The sequence below is a fragment of the Bombina bombina genome, chromosome 4 (genome assembly GCF_027579735.1).
Source record: "Bombina bombina isolate aBomBom1 chromosome 4, aBomBom1.pri, whole genome shotgun sequence".
NCBI lineage: Eukaryota > Metazoa > Chordata > Amphibia > Anura > Bombinatoridae > Bombina > Bombina bombina.
Window position 1 is genome coordinate 1235893034 of NC_069502.1, and position 19379 is coordinate 1235912412.

Here is a 19379-nt window from a genome sequence, read left to right on the forward strand (position 1 = left end):
TCATGACGCAATAAAATGAAGCATTTTCAGCCCCCGCGAGCCTAACAGCCCACAGGGAAAAAGTCAAATTTTAAGGTAAAATATGTTAAATTAAAATGCATTATCCCAAATATGAAACTGACGGTCTGAAAATAAGGAAAGTTGAACATTCTGAGTCAAGGCAAATAAATGTTTGAATACATATATTTAGAACTTTATAAACAAAGTGCCCAACCATAGCTTGGAGTGTCACAGAAAATAAGCTTACTTACTTACCCCAGGACACTCATCTACATATAGCAGATAGCCAAACCAGTACTGAAACGAGAATCAGCAGAGGTAATGGTATATATAAGAGTATATCGTCGATCTGAAAAGGGAGGTAAGAGATGAATCTCTACGACCGATAACAGAGAACCTATGAAATAGACCCCTTAGAAGGAGATCACTGCATTCAAATAGGCAATACTCTCCTCACATCCCTCTGACATTCACTGCACGCTGAGAGGAAAACCGGGCTCCAACTTGCTGCGGAGCGCATATCAACGTAGAATCTAGCACAAACTTACTTCACCACCTCCATCGGAGGCAAAGTTTGTAAAACTGAATTGTGGGTGTGGTGAGGGGTGTATTTATAGGCATTTTAAGGTTTGGGAAACTTTGCCCCTCCTGGTAGGAATGTATATCCCATACGTCACTAGCTCATGGACTCTTGCTAATTACATGAAAGAAAACCACGCTGCACATCTATTGTACCTACCATGGCATACACCATCACACGTACCCAGCCCATACCCAGCATGGCATAAACAGTCAGGTGTGCCCAATCATACAGCCATCCCAGCATAAACCATCTCACATACCCCAAAACACCCCCAACACATCATACACCCTTACACACTTGTGTACAATCTCTAATGTACAGAGAGTTATCAGACTCTGCAGAACAAGTCAGTGGGCTCCTGTAGGGGCCAAAGTGAGGGAATCTCAAGACTGCAATGAACCAACGTGTGGACAGCAGTGCTGAGCATTTGCAGAGCTTCGTCTATCCATGTGAGGATACCAGGGGACGGCTGATATTACTGTTCGTTGTCATTGCTGACAGTTCCCATCTGCGGGAGACAAAACCTTATGAAAAAGCAAATATAATATAGAAACACAACCAGCGCACGGCTGTACAGACACAGGTAACACACACACAGGCAGCGCACGGCTGTACAGACACAGGTAACACACACACAGGCAGCGCACGGCTGTACAGACACAGGTAACACACACACAGGCAGCACACGGCTGTATAGACACAGGTAACACACACACAGGCAGCGCACGGCTGTATAGACACAGGTAACACACACACACACAGGCAGCGCACGGCTGTATAGACACAGGTAACACACACACACACAGGCAGCGCACGGCTGTATAGACACAGGTAACACACACACACACAGGCAGCACACGGCTGTACAGACACAGGTAACACACACACACACACACAGGCAGCGCACAGTTGTACAGACACGGGTAACACACACACAAGCAGCGCACGGCTGTATAGACACAGGTAACACACACACAGGCAGCGCACGGCTGTACAGACACAGGTAACACACACAGGCAGCGCACGGCTGTACAGACACAGGTAACACACACACAGGCAGCGCACGGCTGTACAGACACAGGTAACACACACACAGGCAGCGCACAGTTGTACAGACACAGGTAACACACACACAACCAGCGCACGGCTGTACAGACACAGGTAACACACACAGGCAGCGCACAGTTGTACAGACACAGGTAACACACACACAGGCAGCGCACGGCTGTATAGACACAGGTAACACACACACAGGCAGCGCACGGCTGTACAGACACAGGTAACACACACACAGGCAGCGCACAGTTGTACAGACACAGGTAACACACACACAGGCAGCGCACGGCTGTATAGACACAGGTAACACACATACACACACACAGGCAGCGCACGGCTGTACAGACACAGGTAACACACACACAGGCAGCACACAGTTGTACAGACACAGGTAACACACACACAGGCAGCGCACGGCTGTACAGACACAGGTAACACACACAGGCAGCGCACAGTTGTACAGACACAGGTAACACACACACAGGCAGCGCACGGCTGTATAGACACAGGTAACACACACACAGGCAGCGCACGGCTGTAAAGACACAGGTAACACACACAGGCAGCGCACGGCTGTACAGACACAGGTAACACACACACAGGCAGCGCACGGCTGTACAGACACAGGTAACACACACAGGCAGCGCACGGCTGTACAGACACAGGTAACACACACAGGCAGCGCACGGCTGTACAGACACAGGTAACACACACACAGGCAGCGCACGGCTGTACAGACACAGGTAACACACACACAGGCAGCGCACAGTTGTACAGACACAGGTAACACACACACAGGCAGCGCACGGCTGTATAGACACAGGTAACACACACACAGGCAGCGCACGGCTGTACAGACACAGGTAACACACACAGGCAGCGCACGGCTGTACAGACACAGGTAACACACACACAGGCAGCGCACGGCTGTATAGACACAGGTAACACACACACAGGCAGCGCACGGCTGTCCAGACACAGGTAACACACACACAGGCAGCGCACGGCTGTACAGACACAGGTAACACACACACAGGCAGCGCACGGCTGTATAGACACAGGTAACACACACACACACAGGCAGCGCACGGCTGTACAGACACAGGTAACACACACACAGGCAGCGCACAGTTGTACAGACACAGGTAACACACACACAACCAGCGCACGGCTGTACAGACACAGGTAACACACACACAGGCAGCGCACGGCTGTACAGACACAGGTAACACACACACACACACACACACAGGCAGCGCACGGCTGTACAGACACAGGTAACACACACACAGGCAGCGCACGGCTGTATAGACACAGGTAACACACACACAACCAGCGCACGGCTGTACAGACACAGGTAACACACACACAGGCAGCGCACGGTTGTACAGACACAGGTAACACACACACAGGCAGCGCACGGCTGTACAGACACAGGTAACACACACACAGGCAGCGCACGGCTGTACAGACACAGGAAACACACACACAGGCAGCGCACAGTTGTACAGACACAGGTAACACACACACACAACTAGCACACAGCTGTACAGACACAAGTAACACACACACAGGCAGCGCACGGCTGTACAGACACAGGTAACACACACACAGGCAGCGCACAGTTGTACAGACACAGGTAACACACACACAGGCAGCGCACGGCTGTACAGACACAGGTAACACACACACAGGCAGCGCACGGCTGTACAGACACAGGTAACACACACACAGGCAGCGCACGGCTGTATAGACACAGGTAACACACACAGGCAGCGCACGGCTGTACAGACACAGGTAACACACAGGCAGCGCACGGCTGTACAGACACAGGTAACACACACACAACCAGCGCACGGCTGTACAGACACAGGTAACACACACAGGCAGCGCACAGTTGTACAGACACAGGTAACACACACACAGGCAGCGCACGGCTGTATAGACACAGGTAACACACACACAGGCAGCGCACGGCTGTACAGACACAGGTAACACACACACAGGCAGCGCACAGTTGTACAGACACAGGTAACACACACACACAGGCAGCGCACGGCTGTATAGACACAGGTAACACACATACACACACACAGGCAGCGCACGGCTGTACAGACACAGGTAACACACACACAGGCAGCACACAGTTGTACAGACACAGGTAACACACACACAACCAGCGCACGGCTGTACAGACACAGGTAACACACACACAGGCAGCGCACAGTTGTACAGACACAGGTAACACACACACAGGCAGCGCACGGCTGTATAGACACAGGTAACACACACACAGGCAGCGCACGGCTGTAAAGACACAGGTAACACACACAGGCAGCGCACGGCTGTACAGACACAGGTAACACACACACAGGCAGCACACGGCTGTATAGACACAGGTAACACACACAGGCAGCGCACGGCTGTACAGACACAGGTAACACACACAGGCAGCGCACGGCTGTACAGACACAGGTAACACACACACAGGCAGCGCACGGCTGTACAGACACAGGTAACACACACACAGGCAGCGCACAGTTGTACAGACACAGGTAACACACACACAGGCAGCGCACGGCTGTATAGACACAGGTAACACACACACAGGCAGCGCACGGCTGTACAGACACAGGTAACACACACAGGCAGCGCACGGCTGTACAGACACAGGTAACACACACACAGGCAGCGCACGGCTGTATAGACACAGGTAACACACACACACAGGCAGCGCACGGCTGTCCAGACACAGGTAACACACACACAGGCAGCGCACGGCTGTACAGACACAGGTAACACACACACAGGCAGCGCACGGCTGTATAGACACAGGTAACACACACACACACAGGCAGCGCACGGCTGTACAGACACAGGTAACACACACACAGGCAGCGCACAGTTGTACAGACACAGGTAACACACACACAACCAGCGCACGGCTGTACAGACACAGGTAACACACACACAGGCAGCGCACGGCTGTACAGACACAGGTAACACACACACACACACACACACAGGCAGCGCACGGCTGTACAGACACAGGTAACACACACACAGGCAGCGCACGGCTGTATAGACACAGGTAACACACACACAACCAGCGCACGGCTGTACAGACACAGGTAACACACACACAGGCAGCGCACGGTTGTACAGACACAGGTAACACACACACAGGCAGCGCACGGCTGTACAGACACAGGTAACACACACACAGGCAGCGCACGGCTGTACAGACACAGGAAACACACACACAGGCAGCGCACAGTTGTACAGACACAGGTAACACACACACACAACTAGCACACGGCTGTACAGACACAAGTAACACACACACAGGCAGCGCACGGCTGTACAGACACAGGTAACACACACACAGGCAGCGCACAGTTGTACAGACACAGGTAACACACACACAGGCAGCGCACGGTTGTACAGACACAGGTAACACACACACAGGCAGCGCACGGCTGTACAGACACAGGTAACACACACACAGGCAGCGCACGGCTGTATAGACACAGGTAACACACACACAGGCAGCGCACTGCTGTACAGACACAGGTAACACACACACAGGCAGCGCACGGCTGTATAGACACAGGTAACACACACACAGGCAGCGCACGGCTGTACAGACACAGGTAACACACACAGGCAGCGTACAACTGTACAGACACAGGTAACACACACACAGGCAGCGCACAGTTGTACAGACACAGGTAACACACACACAGGCAGCGCACAGTTGTACAGACACAGGTAACACACACACAGGCAGCGCACGGCTGTACAGACACAGGTAACACACACAGGCAGCGTACAACTGTACAGACACAGGTAACACACACACAGGCAGCGCACAGTTGTACAGACACAGGTAACACACACACAGGCAGCGCACAGTTGTACAGACACAGGTAACACACACACAACCAGCGCACGGCGGTACAGACACAGGTAACACACACACAGGCAGCGCACGGCTGTACAGACACAGGTAACACACACACAACCAGCGCACGGCTGTACAGACACAGGTAACACACACACAGGCAGCGCACAGTTGTACAGACACAGGTAACACACACACACAACCAGCGCACGGCTGTACAGACACAGGTAACACACACACAGGCAGCGCACGGCTGTACAGACACAGGTAACACACACACAGGCAGCGCACGGCTGTACAGACACAGGTAACACACACACAGGCAGCGCACGGCTGTACAGACACAGGTAACACACACACAGGCAGCGCACGGCTGTATAGACACAGGTAACACACACACACAGGCAGGGCACAGTTGTACAGACACAGGTAACACACACACAGGCAGCGCACGGCTGTATAGACACAGGTAACACACACAGGCAGCGCACGACTGTATAGACACAGGTAACACACACACACAGGCAGCGCACAGTTCTACAGACACAGGTAACACACACACAGGCAGCACACGGCTGTACAGACACAGGTAACACACACACACAGGCAGGCAGCGCACGGCTGTACAGACACAGGTAACACACACACAGGCAGCGCACGGCTGTATAGACACAGGTAACACACACACACACACAGGCAGGCAGCGCACGGCAGTATAGACACAGGTAACACACACACAGGCAGCGCACGGCCGTACAGACACAGGTAACACACACACAGGCAGCGCACAGTTGTACAGACAAAGATAACACACACACAGGCAGCGCACGGCTGTACAGACACAGGTAACACACACACAGGCAGCGCACCGTTGTACAGACACAGGTAACACACACACACAGGCAGCGCACAGCTGTACAGACACAGGTAACACACACACAGGCAGCGCACAGTTGTACAGACACAGGAAACACACACACAGGCAGCGCACAGTTGTACAGACACAGGTAACACACACAGGCAGCGCACGGCTGTACAGACACAGGAAACACACACACAGGCAGCGCACAGTTGTACAGACACAGGTAACACACACACACAACCAGCGCACGGCTGTACAGACACAGGTAACACACACACAGGCAGCGCACGACTGTATAGACACAGGTAACACACACACAGGCAGCGCACGACTGTATAGACACAGGTAACACACACACACAGGCAGCGCACGACTGTATAGACACAGGTAACACACACACAGGCAGCGCACAGTTGTACAGACACAGGTAACACACACACAGGCAGCGCACGGCTGTACAGACACAGGTAACACACACACACAGGCAGGCAGCGCACGGCAGTATAGACACAGGTAACACACACAGGCAGCGCACGGCTGTACAGACACAGGTAACACACACAGGCAGCGCACGGCTGTACAGACACAGGTAACACACACACAGGCAGCGCACGGCTGTACAGACACAGGTAACACACACACACGCAGCGCACGGCTGTACAGACACAGGTAACACACACACAGGCAGCGCACGGCTGTACAGACACAGGTAACACACACAATGGCAGCTCACAGTTGTACAGACACAGGTAACACACACTGGCAGCGCACAGTTGTACAGACACAGGTAACACACACACAGGCAGCGCACGGTTGTACAGACACAGGTAACACACACAGGCAGCGCATGACTGTACAGACATAGGTAACACACACAGGCAGCGCATGGCTGTACAGACACAGGTAACACACACACAACCAGCGCACGGCTGTACAGACACAGGTAACACACACACAGGCAGCGCACGGCAGTATAGACACAGGTAACACACACACAGGCAGCGCACAGTTGTACAGACACAGGTGACACACACACAGGCAGCGCACAGTTGTACAGACACAGGTAACACACACAGGCAGCGCACAGTTGTACAGACACAGGTAACACACACACAGGCAGCGCACAGTTGTACAGACACAGGAAACACACACACAGGCAGCGCACAGTTGTACAGACACAGGTAACACACACAGGCAGCGCACAGTTGTACAGACACAGGAAACACACACACAGGCAGCGCACGGCTGTACAGACACAGGTAACACACACACAGGCAGCGCACGGCTGTACAGACACAGGAAACACACACACAGGCAGCGCACGGCTGTACAGACACAGGTAACACACACACAGGCAGCGCACGGCTGTACAGACACAGGTAACACACACACACACACACAGGCAGGGAGCGCACGGCTGTATAGACACAGGTAACACACACAGGCAGCGTACAACTGTACAGACACAGGTAACACACACACAGGCAGCGCACAGTTGTACAGACACAGGTAACACACACACAGGCAGCGCACAGTTGTACAGACACAGGTAACACACACACAACCAGCGCACGGCGGTACAGACACAGGTAACACACACATAGGCAGCGCACGGCTGTACAGACACAGGTAACACACACACAGGCAGCTCACAGTTGTACAGACACAGGTAACACACACACAGGCAGCGCACAGTTGTACAGACACAGGTAACACACACACAGGCAGCGCACAGTTCTACAGACACAGGTAACACACACACAGGCAGCGCACGGCTGTACAGACACAGGTAACACACACAATGGCAGCTCACAGTTGTACAGACACAGGTAACACACACTGGCAGCGCACAGTTGTACAGACACAGGTAACACACACAGGCAGCGCACGGTTGTACAGACACAGGTAACACACACAGGCAGCGCATGACTGTACAGACATAGGTAACACACACAGGCAGCGCATGGCTGTACAGACACAGGTAACACACACACAACCAGCGCACGGCTGTACAGACACAGGTAACGCACACACAGGCAGCGCACGGCTGTAAAGACACAGGCAGTGCACGTTTGTACAGACACAGGTAACACACACACACAGGCAGGCAGCGCACGGCAGTATAGACACAGGTAACACACACACAGGCAGCGCACGGCCGTACAGACACAGGTAACACACACACAGGCAGCGCACAGTTGTACAGACACAGGTAACACACACACAGGCAGCGCACGGCTGTACAGACACAGGTAACACACACACAGGCAGCGCACGGTTGTACAGACACAGGTAACACACACACAGGCAGCGCACTGCTGTAGAGACACAGGTAACACACACACAGGCAGCGCACAGTTGTACAGACACAGGAAACACACACACAGGCAGCGCACAGTTGTATAGACACAGGTAACACACACACAGGCAGCGCACGGCTGTACAGACACAGGTAACACACACACAGGCAGGGAGTGCACGGCTGTACAGACACAGGTAACACACACACAGGCAGCGTACAACTGTACAGACACAGGTAACACACACACAGGCAGCGCACAGTTGTACAGACACAGGTAACACACACTGGCAGCGCACAGTTGTACAGACACAGGTAACACACACTGGCAGCGCACAGTTGTACAGACACAGGTAACACACACACAGGCAGCGCACGGCTGTACAGACACAGGTAACACACACTGGCAGCGCACAGTTGTACAGACACAGGAAACACACACACAGGCAGGGAGTGCACGGCTGTACAGACACAGGTAACACACACACAGGCAGCGCACTGCTGTAGAGACACAGGTAACACACACACAGGCAGCGCACAGTTGTACAGACACAGGTAACACACACACAGGCAGCGCAAGGCTGTACAGACACAGGTAATACACACACTGGCAGCGCACAGTTGTACAGACACAGGTAACACACACACAGGCAGCGCACGGCTGTACAGACACAGGTAACACACACTGGCAGCGCACAGTTGTACAGACACAGGAAACACACACACAGGCAGGGAGTGCACGGCTGTACAGACACAGGTAACACACACACAACCAGCGCACGGCTGTACAGACACAGGTAACACACACACAACCAGCGCACAGCGGTACAGACACAGGTAACACACACACAGGCAGCGCCCGGCTGTACAGACACAGGTAACACACACACAACCAGCGCACGGCTGTACAGACACAGGTAACACACACATAGGCAGCGCACAGTTGTACAGACACAGGTAACACACACACAGGCAGCGCACGGCTGTACAGACACAGGTAACACACACACAGGCAGCGCACAGTTGTACAGACACAGGTAACACACACACACAGGCAGCGCACAACTGTATAGATACAGGTAACACACACACAGGCAGCGCACGACTGTATAGACACAGGTAACACACACACAGGCAGCGCACGACTGTATAGACACAGGTAACACACACACAGGCAGCGCACAACTGTATAGACACAGGTAACACACACACACAGGCAGCGCACGGCTGTACAGACACAGGTAACACACACACAGGCAGCGCACGGCTGTACAGACACAGGTAACACACACACAGGCAGGCAGCGCACGGCAGTATAGACACAGGTAACACACACAGGCAGCGCACGGCTGTACAGACACAGGTAACACACACAGGCAGCGCACAGTTGTACAGACACAGGTAACACACACACAGGCAGCGCACGGCTGTATAGACACAGGTAACACACACACAGGCAGCGCACGGCTGTAAAGACACAGGTAACACACACAGGCAGCGCACGGCTGTACAGACACAGGTAACACACACACAGGCAGCGCACGGCTGTACAGACACAGGTAACACACACAGGCAGCGCACGGCTGTACAGACACAGGTAACACACACAGGCAGCGCACGGCTGTACAGACACAGGTAACACACACACAGGCAGCGCACGGCTGTACAGACACAGGTAACACACACACAGGCAGCGCACAGTTGTACAGACACAGGTAACACACACACAGGCAGCGCACGGCTGTATAGACACAGGTAACACACACACAGGCAGCGCACGGCTGTACAGACACAGGTAACACACACAGGCAGCGCACGGCTGTACAGACACAGGTAACACACACACAGGCAGCGCACGGCTGTATAGACACAGGTAACACACACACACAGGCAGCGCACGGCTGTCCAGACACAGGTAACACACACACAGGCAGCGCACGGCTGTACAGACACAGGTAACACACACACAGGCAGCGCACGGCTGTATAGACACAGGTAACACACACACACACAGGCAGCGCACGGCTGTACAGACACAGGTAACACACACACAGGCAGCGCACAGTTGTACAGACACAGGTAACACACACACAACCAGCGCACGGCTGTACAGACACAGGTAACACACACACAGGCAGCGCACGGCTGTACAGACACAGGTAACACACACACACACACAGGCAGCGCACGGCTGTACAGACACAGGTAACACACACACAGGCAGCGCACGGCTGTATAGACACAGGTAACACACACACAACCAGCGCACGGCTGTACAGACACAGGTAACACACACACAGGCAGCGCACGGTTGTACAGACACAGGTAACACACACACAGGCAGCGCACGGCTGTACAGACACAGGTAACACACACACAGGCAGCGCACGGCTGTACAGACACAGGAAACACACACACAGGCAGCGCACAGTTGTACAGACACAGGTAACACACACACACAACTAGCACACGGCTGTACAGACACAAGTAACACACACACAGGCAGCGCACGGCTGTACAGACACAGGTAACACACACACAGGCAGCGCACGGCTGTACAGACACAGGTAACACACACACAGGCAGCGCACGGCTGTACAGACACAGGAAACACACACACAGGCAGCGCACAGTTGTACAGACACAGGTAACACACACACACAACTAGCACACGGCTGTACAGACACAAGTAACACACACACAGGCAGCGCACGGCTGTACAGACACAGGTAACACACACACAGGCAGCGCACAGTTGTACAGACACAGGTAACACACACACAGGCAGCGCACGGCTGTACAGACACAGGTAACACACACACAGGCAGCGCACGGCTGTACAGACACAGGTAACACACACACAGGCAGCGCACGGCTGTACAGACACAGGTAACACACACACAGGCAGGGAGTGCACGGCTGTACAGACACAGGTAACACACACACAGGCAGCGTACAACTGTACAGACACAGGTAACACACACACAGGCAGCGCACAGTTGTACAGACACAGGTAACACACTCACAGGCAGCGCACGGCTGTACAGACACAGGTAACACACACTGGCAGCGCACAGTTGTACAGACACAGGAAACACACACACAGGCAGGGAGTGCACGGCTGTACAGACACAGGTAACACACACACAGGCAGCGCACTGCTGTAGAGACACAGGTAACACACACACAGGCAGCGCACAGTTGTACAGACACAGGTAACACACACACAGGCAGCGCAAGGCTGTACAGACACAGGTAATACACACACAGGCAGCGCACGGTTGTACAGACACAGGTAACACACACACAGGCAGCGCACTGCTGTAGAGACACAGGTAACACACACACAGGCAGCGCACAGTTGTACAGACACAGGTAACACACACACAGGCAGCCCACAGTTGTACAGACACAGGTAACACACACACAGGCAGCGCACAGTTGTACAGACACAGGTAACACACACAGGCAGCGCACAGTTGTACAGACACATGTAACACACACACAGGCAGCGCACAGTTGTACAGACACAGGAAACACACACGCAGGCAGCACACAGTTGTACAGACACAGGTAACACACACACACAGGCAGGTAGCGCACGGCAGTATAGACACAGGTAACACACACACAGGCAGCGCACGGCCGTACAGACACAGGTAACACACACACACAGGCAGGCAGCGCACGGCTGTACAGACACAGGTAACACACACACAGGCAGCGCACGGCTGTACAGACACAGGTAACACACACACACAGGCAGGTAGCGCACGGCAGTATAGACACAGGTAACACACACACAGGCAGCGCACGGCCGTACAGACACAGGTAACACACACACAGGCAGCGCACAGTTGTACAGACACAGGTAACACACACACAGGCAGCGCACGGCTGTACAGACACAGGTAACACACACACAGGCAGCGCACGGTTGTACAGACACAGGTAACACACAGGCAGCGCACGGCTGTACAGACACAGGTAACACACACACAGGCAGCGCACGGTTGTACAGACACAGGAAACACACACACAGGCAGCGCACAGTTGTATAGACACAGGTAACACACACACAGGCAGCGCACAGTTGTACAGACACAGGTAACACACACAGGCAGCGCACAGTTGTACAGACACAGGTAACACACACACAGGCAGCGCACGGCTGTACAGACACAGGTAACACACACACAGGCAGCACACGGCTGTATAGACACAGGTAACACACACACACAGGCAGCGCACGGTTGTACAGACACAGGAAACACACACACAGGCAGCGCACAGTTGTATAGACACAGGTAACACACACACAGGCAGCGCACAGTTGTACAGACACAGGTAACACACACAGGCAGCGCACAGTTGTACAGACACAGGTAACACACACACAGGCAGCGCACGGCTGTACAGACACAGGTAACACACACACAGGCAGCACACGGCTGTATAGACACAGGTAACACACACACAGGCAGGGAGTGCACGGCTGTACAGACACAGGTAACACACACACAGGCAGCGTACAACTGTACAGACACAGGTAACACACACACAGGCAGCGCACAGTTGTACAGACACAGGTAACACACACACAGGCAGCGCACGGCTGTACAGACACAGGTAACACACACAGGCAGCGCACGGCTGTACAGACACAGGTAACACACACACAGGCAGCCCACAGTTGTACAGACACAGGTAACACACACACAGGCAGCGCACAGTTGTACAGACACAGGTAACACACACAGGCAGCGCACAGTTGTACAGACACAGGTAACACACACACAGGCAGCGCACGGTTGTACAGACACAGGTAACACACACACACAACCAGCGCACGGCTTTACAGACACAGGTAACACACACACAACCAGCGCACGGCGGTACAGACACAGGTAACACACACACAGGCAGCGCACGGCTGTACAGACACCGGTAACACACACAAAACCAGCGCACGGCTGTACAGACACAGGTAACACACACACAGGCAGCGCACGGCAGTATAGACACAGGTAACACACACACAGGCAGCGCACGGCTGTACAGACACAGGAAACACACACACAGGCAGCGCACAGTTGTACAGACACAGGTAACACACACACAGGCAGCGCACGGCTGTACAGACACAGGTAACACACACACAGGCAGCGCACGGCAGTATAGACACAGGTAACACACACAAAGGCAGCGCACGGCAGTATAGACACAGGTAACACACACACAGGCAGCGCACGGCTGTACAGACACAGGAAACACACACACAGGCAGCGCACAGTTGTACAGACACAGGTAACACACACACAGGCAGCGCACGGCTGTACAGACACAGGTAACACACACACAGGCAGCGCACGGCAGTATAGACACAGGTAACACACACAAAGGCAGCGCACGGCTGTACAGACACAGGAAACACACACACAGGCAGCGCACGGCTGTACAGACACAGGTAACACACACACAGGCAGCGCACAACTGTATAGACACAGGTAACACACACACAGGCAGCGCACAGTTGTACAGACACATGTAACACACACACACAACCAGCGCACGGCTGTACAGACACAGGTAACGCACACACAGGCAGCGCACGACTGTATAGACACAGGTAACACACACACAGGCAGCGCACGACTGTATAGACACAGGTAACACACACACAGGCAGCGCACAACTGTATAGACACAGGTAACACACACACACAGGCAGCGCACGGCTGTACAGACACAGGCAACACACACACACCGGCAGGCAGCGCACCGCAGTATAGACACAGGTAACACACACAGGCAGCGCACGGCTGTACAGACACAGGTAACACACACAGGCAGCGCACGGCTGTACAGACACAGGTAACACACACAGGCAGCGCACAGTTGTACAGACACAGGTAACACACACACACAACCAGCACACGGCTGTACAGACACAGGTAACACACACACAGGCAGCGCACGACTGTATAGACACAGGTAACACACACACAGGCAGCGCACGACTGTATAGACACAGGTAACACACACACAGGCAGCGCACGGCTGTATAGACACAGGTAACACACACACAACCAGCACACGACTGTACAGACACAGGTAACACACACACACAGGCAGCGCACGACTGTATAGACACAGGTAACAAACACACAGGCAGCGCACAGTTCTACAGACACAGGTAACACACACAGGCAGCGCACGGCTGTACAGACACAGGTAACACACACACACAGGCAGGCAGCGCACGGCAGTATAGACACAGGTAACACACACAGGCAGCGCACGGCTGTACAGACACAGGTAACACACACAGGCAGCGCACAGTTGTACAGACACAGGTAACACACACACGCAGCGCACGGCTGTACAGACACAGGTAACACACACACAGGCAGCGCACGGCTGTACAGACACAGGTAACACACACAATGGCAGCTCACAGTTGTACAGACACAGGTAACACACACTGGCAGCGCACAGTTGTACAGACACAGGTAACACACACACAGGCAGCGCACGGTTGTACAGACACAGGTAACACACACAGGCAGCGCATGACTGTACAGACATAGGTAACACACACAGGCAGCGCATGGCTGTACAGACACAGGTAACACACACACAGGTAGCTCACGGATGTACAGACACAGGTAACACACACACAGGCAGCGCACGGCTGTAAAGACACAGGCAGTGCACGTTTGTACAGACACAGGTAACACACACACAGGCAGCGCATGGCTATACAGACACAGGTAACACACACACACAGGCAGCGCACGGCTGTACAGACACAGGCAGCGCACCTTTGTACACAGGCAGCGCACGGCTGTACAGACACACGCAGCGCACGGTTGTACAGACACAGGCAGCGCACGGTTGTACAGACACAGGCAGCGCACGGTTGTACAGACACAGGTAACACACACAAAGGCAGCGCACGGCTGTACAGACACAGGTAACACACACAGGCAGCGCACGGCTGTACAGACACAGGTAACACACACTGGCAGTGCACGGCTGTACAGACACAGGTAACACACACACAACCAGCGCACTGCTGTACAGACACAGGTAACACACACACAGGCAGCGCACGGCTGTACAGACACAGGTAACACACACAGGCAGCGCACGGTTGTACAGACACAGGTAACACACACACACAGGCAGCGCACGGTTGTACAGACGCAGGTAACACACACACAGGCAGCGCACGGTTGTACAGACACAGGTAACACACACACAGGCAGCGCACGGCCGTACAGACACAGGTAACACACACACACAGGCAGGCAGCGCATGGCTGTACAGACACAGGTAACACACACAAAAGCAGCGCACGGTTGTACAAACACAGGCAGTGCACGGCTGTACAGACACAGGTAACACACACACAAAGGCAGCGCACGGTTGTACAGACACAGGTAACACACAGGCAGAGCACGGTTGTACAGACACAGGCAGCGCATGGTTGTACAGACACAGGTAACACACACAAAGGCAGCGCACGGTTGTACAGACACAGGCAGCGCACGGTTGCAGAGACACAGGCAGCGCACGGTTGCAGAGACACAGGCAGCGCACGGTTGGACAGACACAGGCAGCGCACGGTTGGACAGACACAGGCAGTGCACGGTTGGACAGACACAGGCAGCGCACGGTTGGACAGACACAGGCAGTGCACGGTTGGACAGACACAGGCAGCGCACGGTTGGACAGACACAGGCATACATGTTTTTCTTTGCATACATGTTTTGTAGATTATCCATTTATATAGCCTATACAGCTTTTTTTTATTTTTTTATTTAAAGTATAGTTTTGCTTATTTTTTAAATAGCATTGTGCTGATTTTCAGACTCTTAACCAAGCCCCAAAGTTTTAGGAGAATACTGAAGTCTACCTACTCCAGCTTGCTCCTGTTTGTGTCTTTTCATATGCAGAGGAAGGGGAAGTGTCAGCTTTTGTTTTGCTATAGAATATGGGTGTTCCAGTTAACCTTTTCAACAGTGCTAAACTGGGAGCTTCTAAGTAAGTTTTTAAACGTTTTTTCATCTAAATGGGAGCAGAGTCCACGGCTTCATTCATTACTGTTGGGAAATACAGAACCTGGCCACCAGGAAGAGGCAAAGACGCCCCAGCCAAAGGCTTAAATACCTCCCCCACTCCCCTCATCCCCCAGTCATTCTTTGCCTTTCGTCACAGGAGGACGGCAGAGAAGTGCCGAAGATCGGAGTAGACTTATGGAGGGTAGTACTCTTCGGATTGGGACTGGAGTTTTAAGTAGTCCTGTCAGCCTCTCAGTGAGAGCCTGGGTGAAAGTTAGAGTCTGGAGATGCAGGGAGTCTTTCTGCGAAACCATCCCGACTCAGATTAACAGCTCCACAAGCAATCAGCGTTGACGAGTTTCGCTGCCTGTTCTTTACACTCAAGTCCATGGCAGAGGCGACGCTACTATCTGTCACACTTGAAGGGCCGTGTTCCTGTTCCACGGCGTAGATTCTGGGAAGATCGTTTAATTTTTTATTACATAATGATAACACAGAAGACAGGATCACAGTGTGACACCTTTTATCTTTAAAAAAATCAGGGGTTAATATTCCTAGAAAGGGGATTATTGAACAGGGGGGTTTATACATGATATTGTTTATTGTGTCATTGTTGCGTTATGTGCGAGATGAGGCAATGTGTGGAACTTTCAGGTGACTTAAGAGAGTATTGTGCGGCCCTTTTTTGGGCGCGTTTTCTCCTTAGGCAGGGGTGGTCCTGCCAGGCACTCTCTCTCTTCCTCTGTTGATCAGCGGCGCAGGAGACGAAAAAGCTTCTGTAGTCCAGGTCATAGGAGATGGTAAGTGCCCTGGCCATTGGAGGTTATAAAGGTGCCTATTTAGTAAGTTAATCTAGTCCGTAATAACAGCACAAGCTATGGAGGACTCTGACGCGTTAGAGGGTTCTCCCTCTTTAACAAGGTCTCATTCCTCTGTTTATTGTGAGGAGGTTCTGGTAGATCAGTCTGCTCAACTATGTTCCACATGCTTTAATAAAGTCACAACATCTAAAAGTAAAACGGATGTCTAGTACTACTGAGCCGTCCACCTCTGAGGGTTCCCCGTCCCATGAGGTGCGTTCCCTGTATTCATCTCCAATTGCACATGCAGCGCCCCAGGGTCCAACCATTACTCCTGCGGGAGAGATTCGTTGGCGGTCAGATTTTGCAGATCAACTGCAAACGGCGGTATTGAAAGTGATCCATGCCTTACCACGTTCTGCTAAGCGCAAACGTAGGGCATATCATGGCGGCCAGGCACAGGGGTTGTCTAGGCCGATGGAAATACTCTTCGGAAAAGGCCCCTTCTGGGTCGGAGTCCGTGTCATCTAAACCTCCGAAAGCGGAGGAGCCTGACTTTAGGTTTAGGATAGAGAATTTGCGCTTTTTGCTGAAGCAAGTGCTTGCTACTCTGGAGGTTCGTCGTTCAAAGAACCCATGGATAAAAAAATTGGAAAACATGTTAAGGAAGATGTTTCAACACACAAGGTTTGTTTGTCAGCCGGCAGCAGCCTTAGCCGCGGTTGTCGGAGCTGCAACATATTGGTGTGAATACCTGTGTGAAACGGTTAAGGGGGAGACTTCCATCGACGAGATAGGCGCTGATGATCTCCAATTCTTTCTTCTGTGATGCCAATATGCAAATTATTCGCCTGAACGCTAAGGTGTCAGGTTTTTCTGTTTTAGCTCACATGGCTCTGTGGCTAAAGTCTTCTGTTCGGTCCAGGATTGGATTCGATCATATCCACGGTTACGGGAGGCAAGTGAGCTTTCCTACCGCAGGATAAGAAGGCTAAGCCTAAAGGATCTACTTTTTGTCCCTTTCGTGCGGACAAGGCCCGGCGCAAGCAGCCCACCGTGAAAGCGACCCAGTCCAAGGGTACTTGGAAAACGGCTCATTCTTGGAACAAGTCTAAGCAGAGCAAGAAGCCTGCCAAGACAAAATCAGCATGAAGGGGCGGCCTCCGGACAAAGTAGGGGGCAGATTATCTCTCTTCTCAGAAGCCTGGTTACAGGACGTTCAGGGCCCTTGGGTTCTGGAGGTTGTCGCCCAGGGTTACAGGATAGGGTTCAGATCCCATCTGCCCAGGGGCAGATTCCTCCTGTCAAACCTGTCTTCAAGACCAGAAAAGAGAGAGGCCTTTCTAGAGTGTGTAAGGATCTCTCCTCTCTCTGCGATATCGTACCAGTATCCCAAGCAGAAAGGGGTCTAGGGTACTATTCAAATCTTTTTGTGGTTCAAAGAAGGAGGGCACGTTGCGCCCGATTCTGGACCTAAAGTGTTTAAACAAGTTTCTGAGTGTTCCATCGACGGCGCTGAGAGTCTTCACAAAGGTTCTGGGGGCACTGCTTGCAGTGGCTAGAGCCAGAGGCATTGCTGTGGCGCCCTATCTGGACGACATCCTAGTCCAGGCGCCGTCGCTCAGTCTCGCAGAGGATCATTTGAGGGTTCTTCTTCTTTTGCTCCAATCTTACGGTTGGAAGATCAACTCAGGAAAAAGTCCCCTGGTTCCCAGGGTGGAGTTCCTGGGCACGATAATAGACTCTATGTCCATGAAAATATTTCTCACAGATCATCGACGCAGGAAGATTGCGTACTCATGTCTTGCCC

General features: G+C 53.1%; 1 protein-coding gene across 1 annotated transcript in view; it reads right to left on the reverse strand.

Annotated features, from left to right (window-relative positions):
* Positions 1-715: 715 nt before the first annotated feature.
* Positions 716-19379, reverse strand: part of KLHDC3 (kelch domain containing 3) — a 97710-nt gene continuing 79046 nt past the window's right edge. Inside the window, exon 10 of the mRNA XM_053712786.1 lies at positions 716-1091. Coding sequence (XP_053568761.1) covers positions 1025-1091 — 67 coding nt within the window. The 3' untranslated portion in view covers positions 716-1024. The remainder of the gene's footprint in view (positions 1092-19379) is intronic.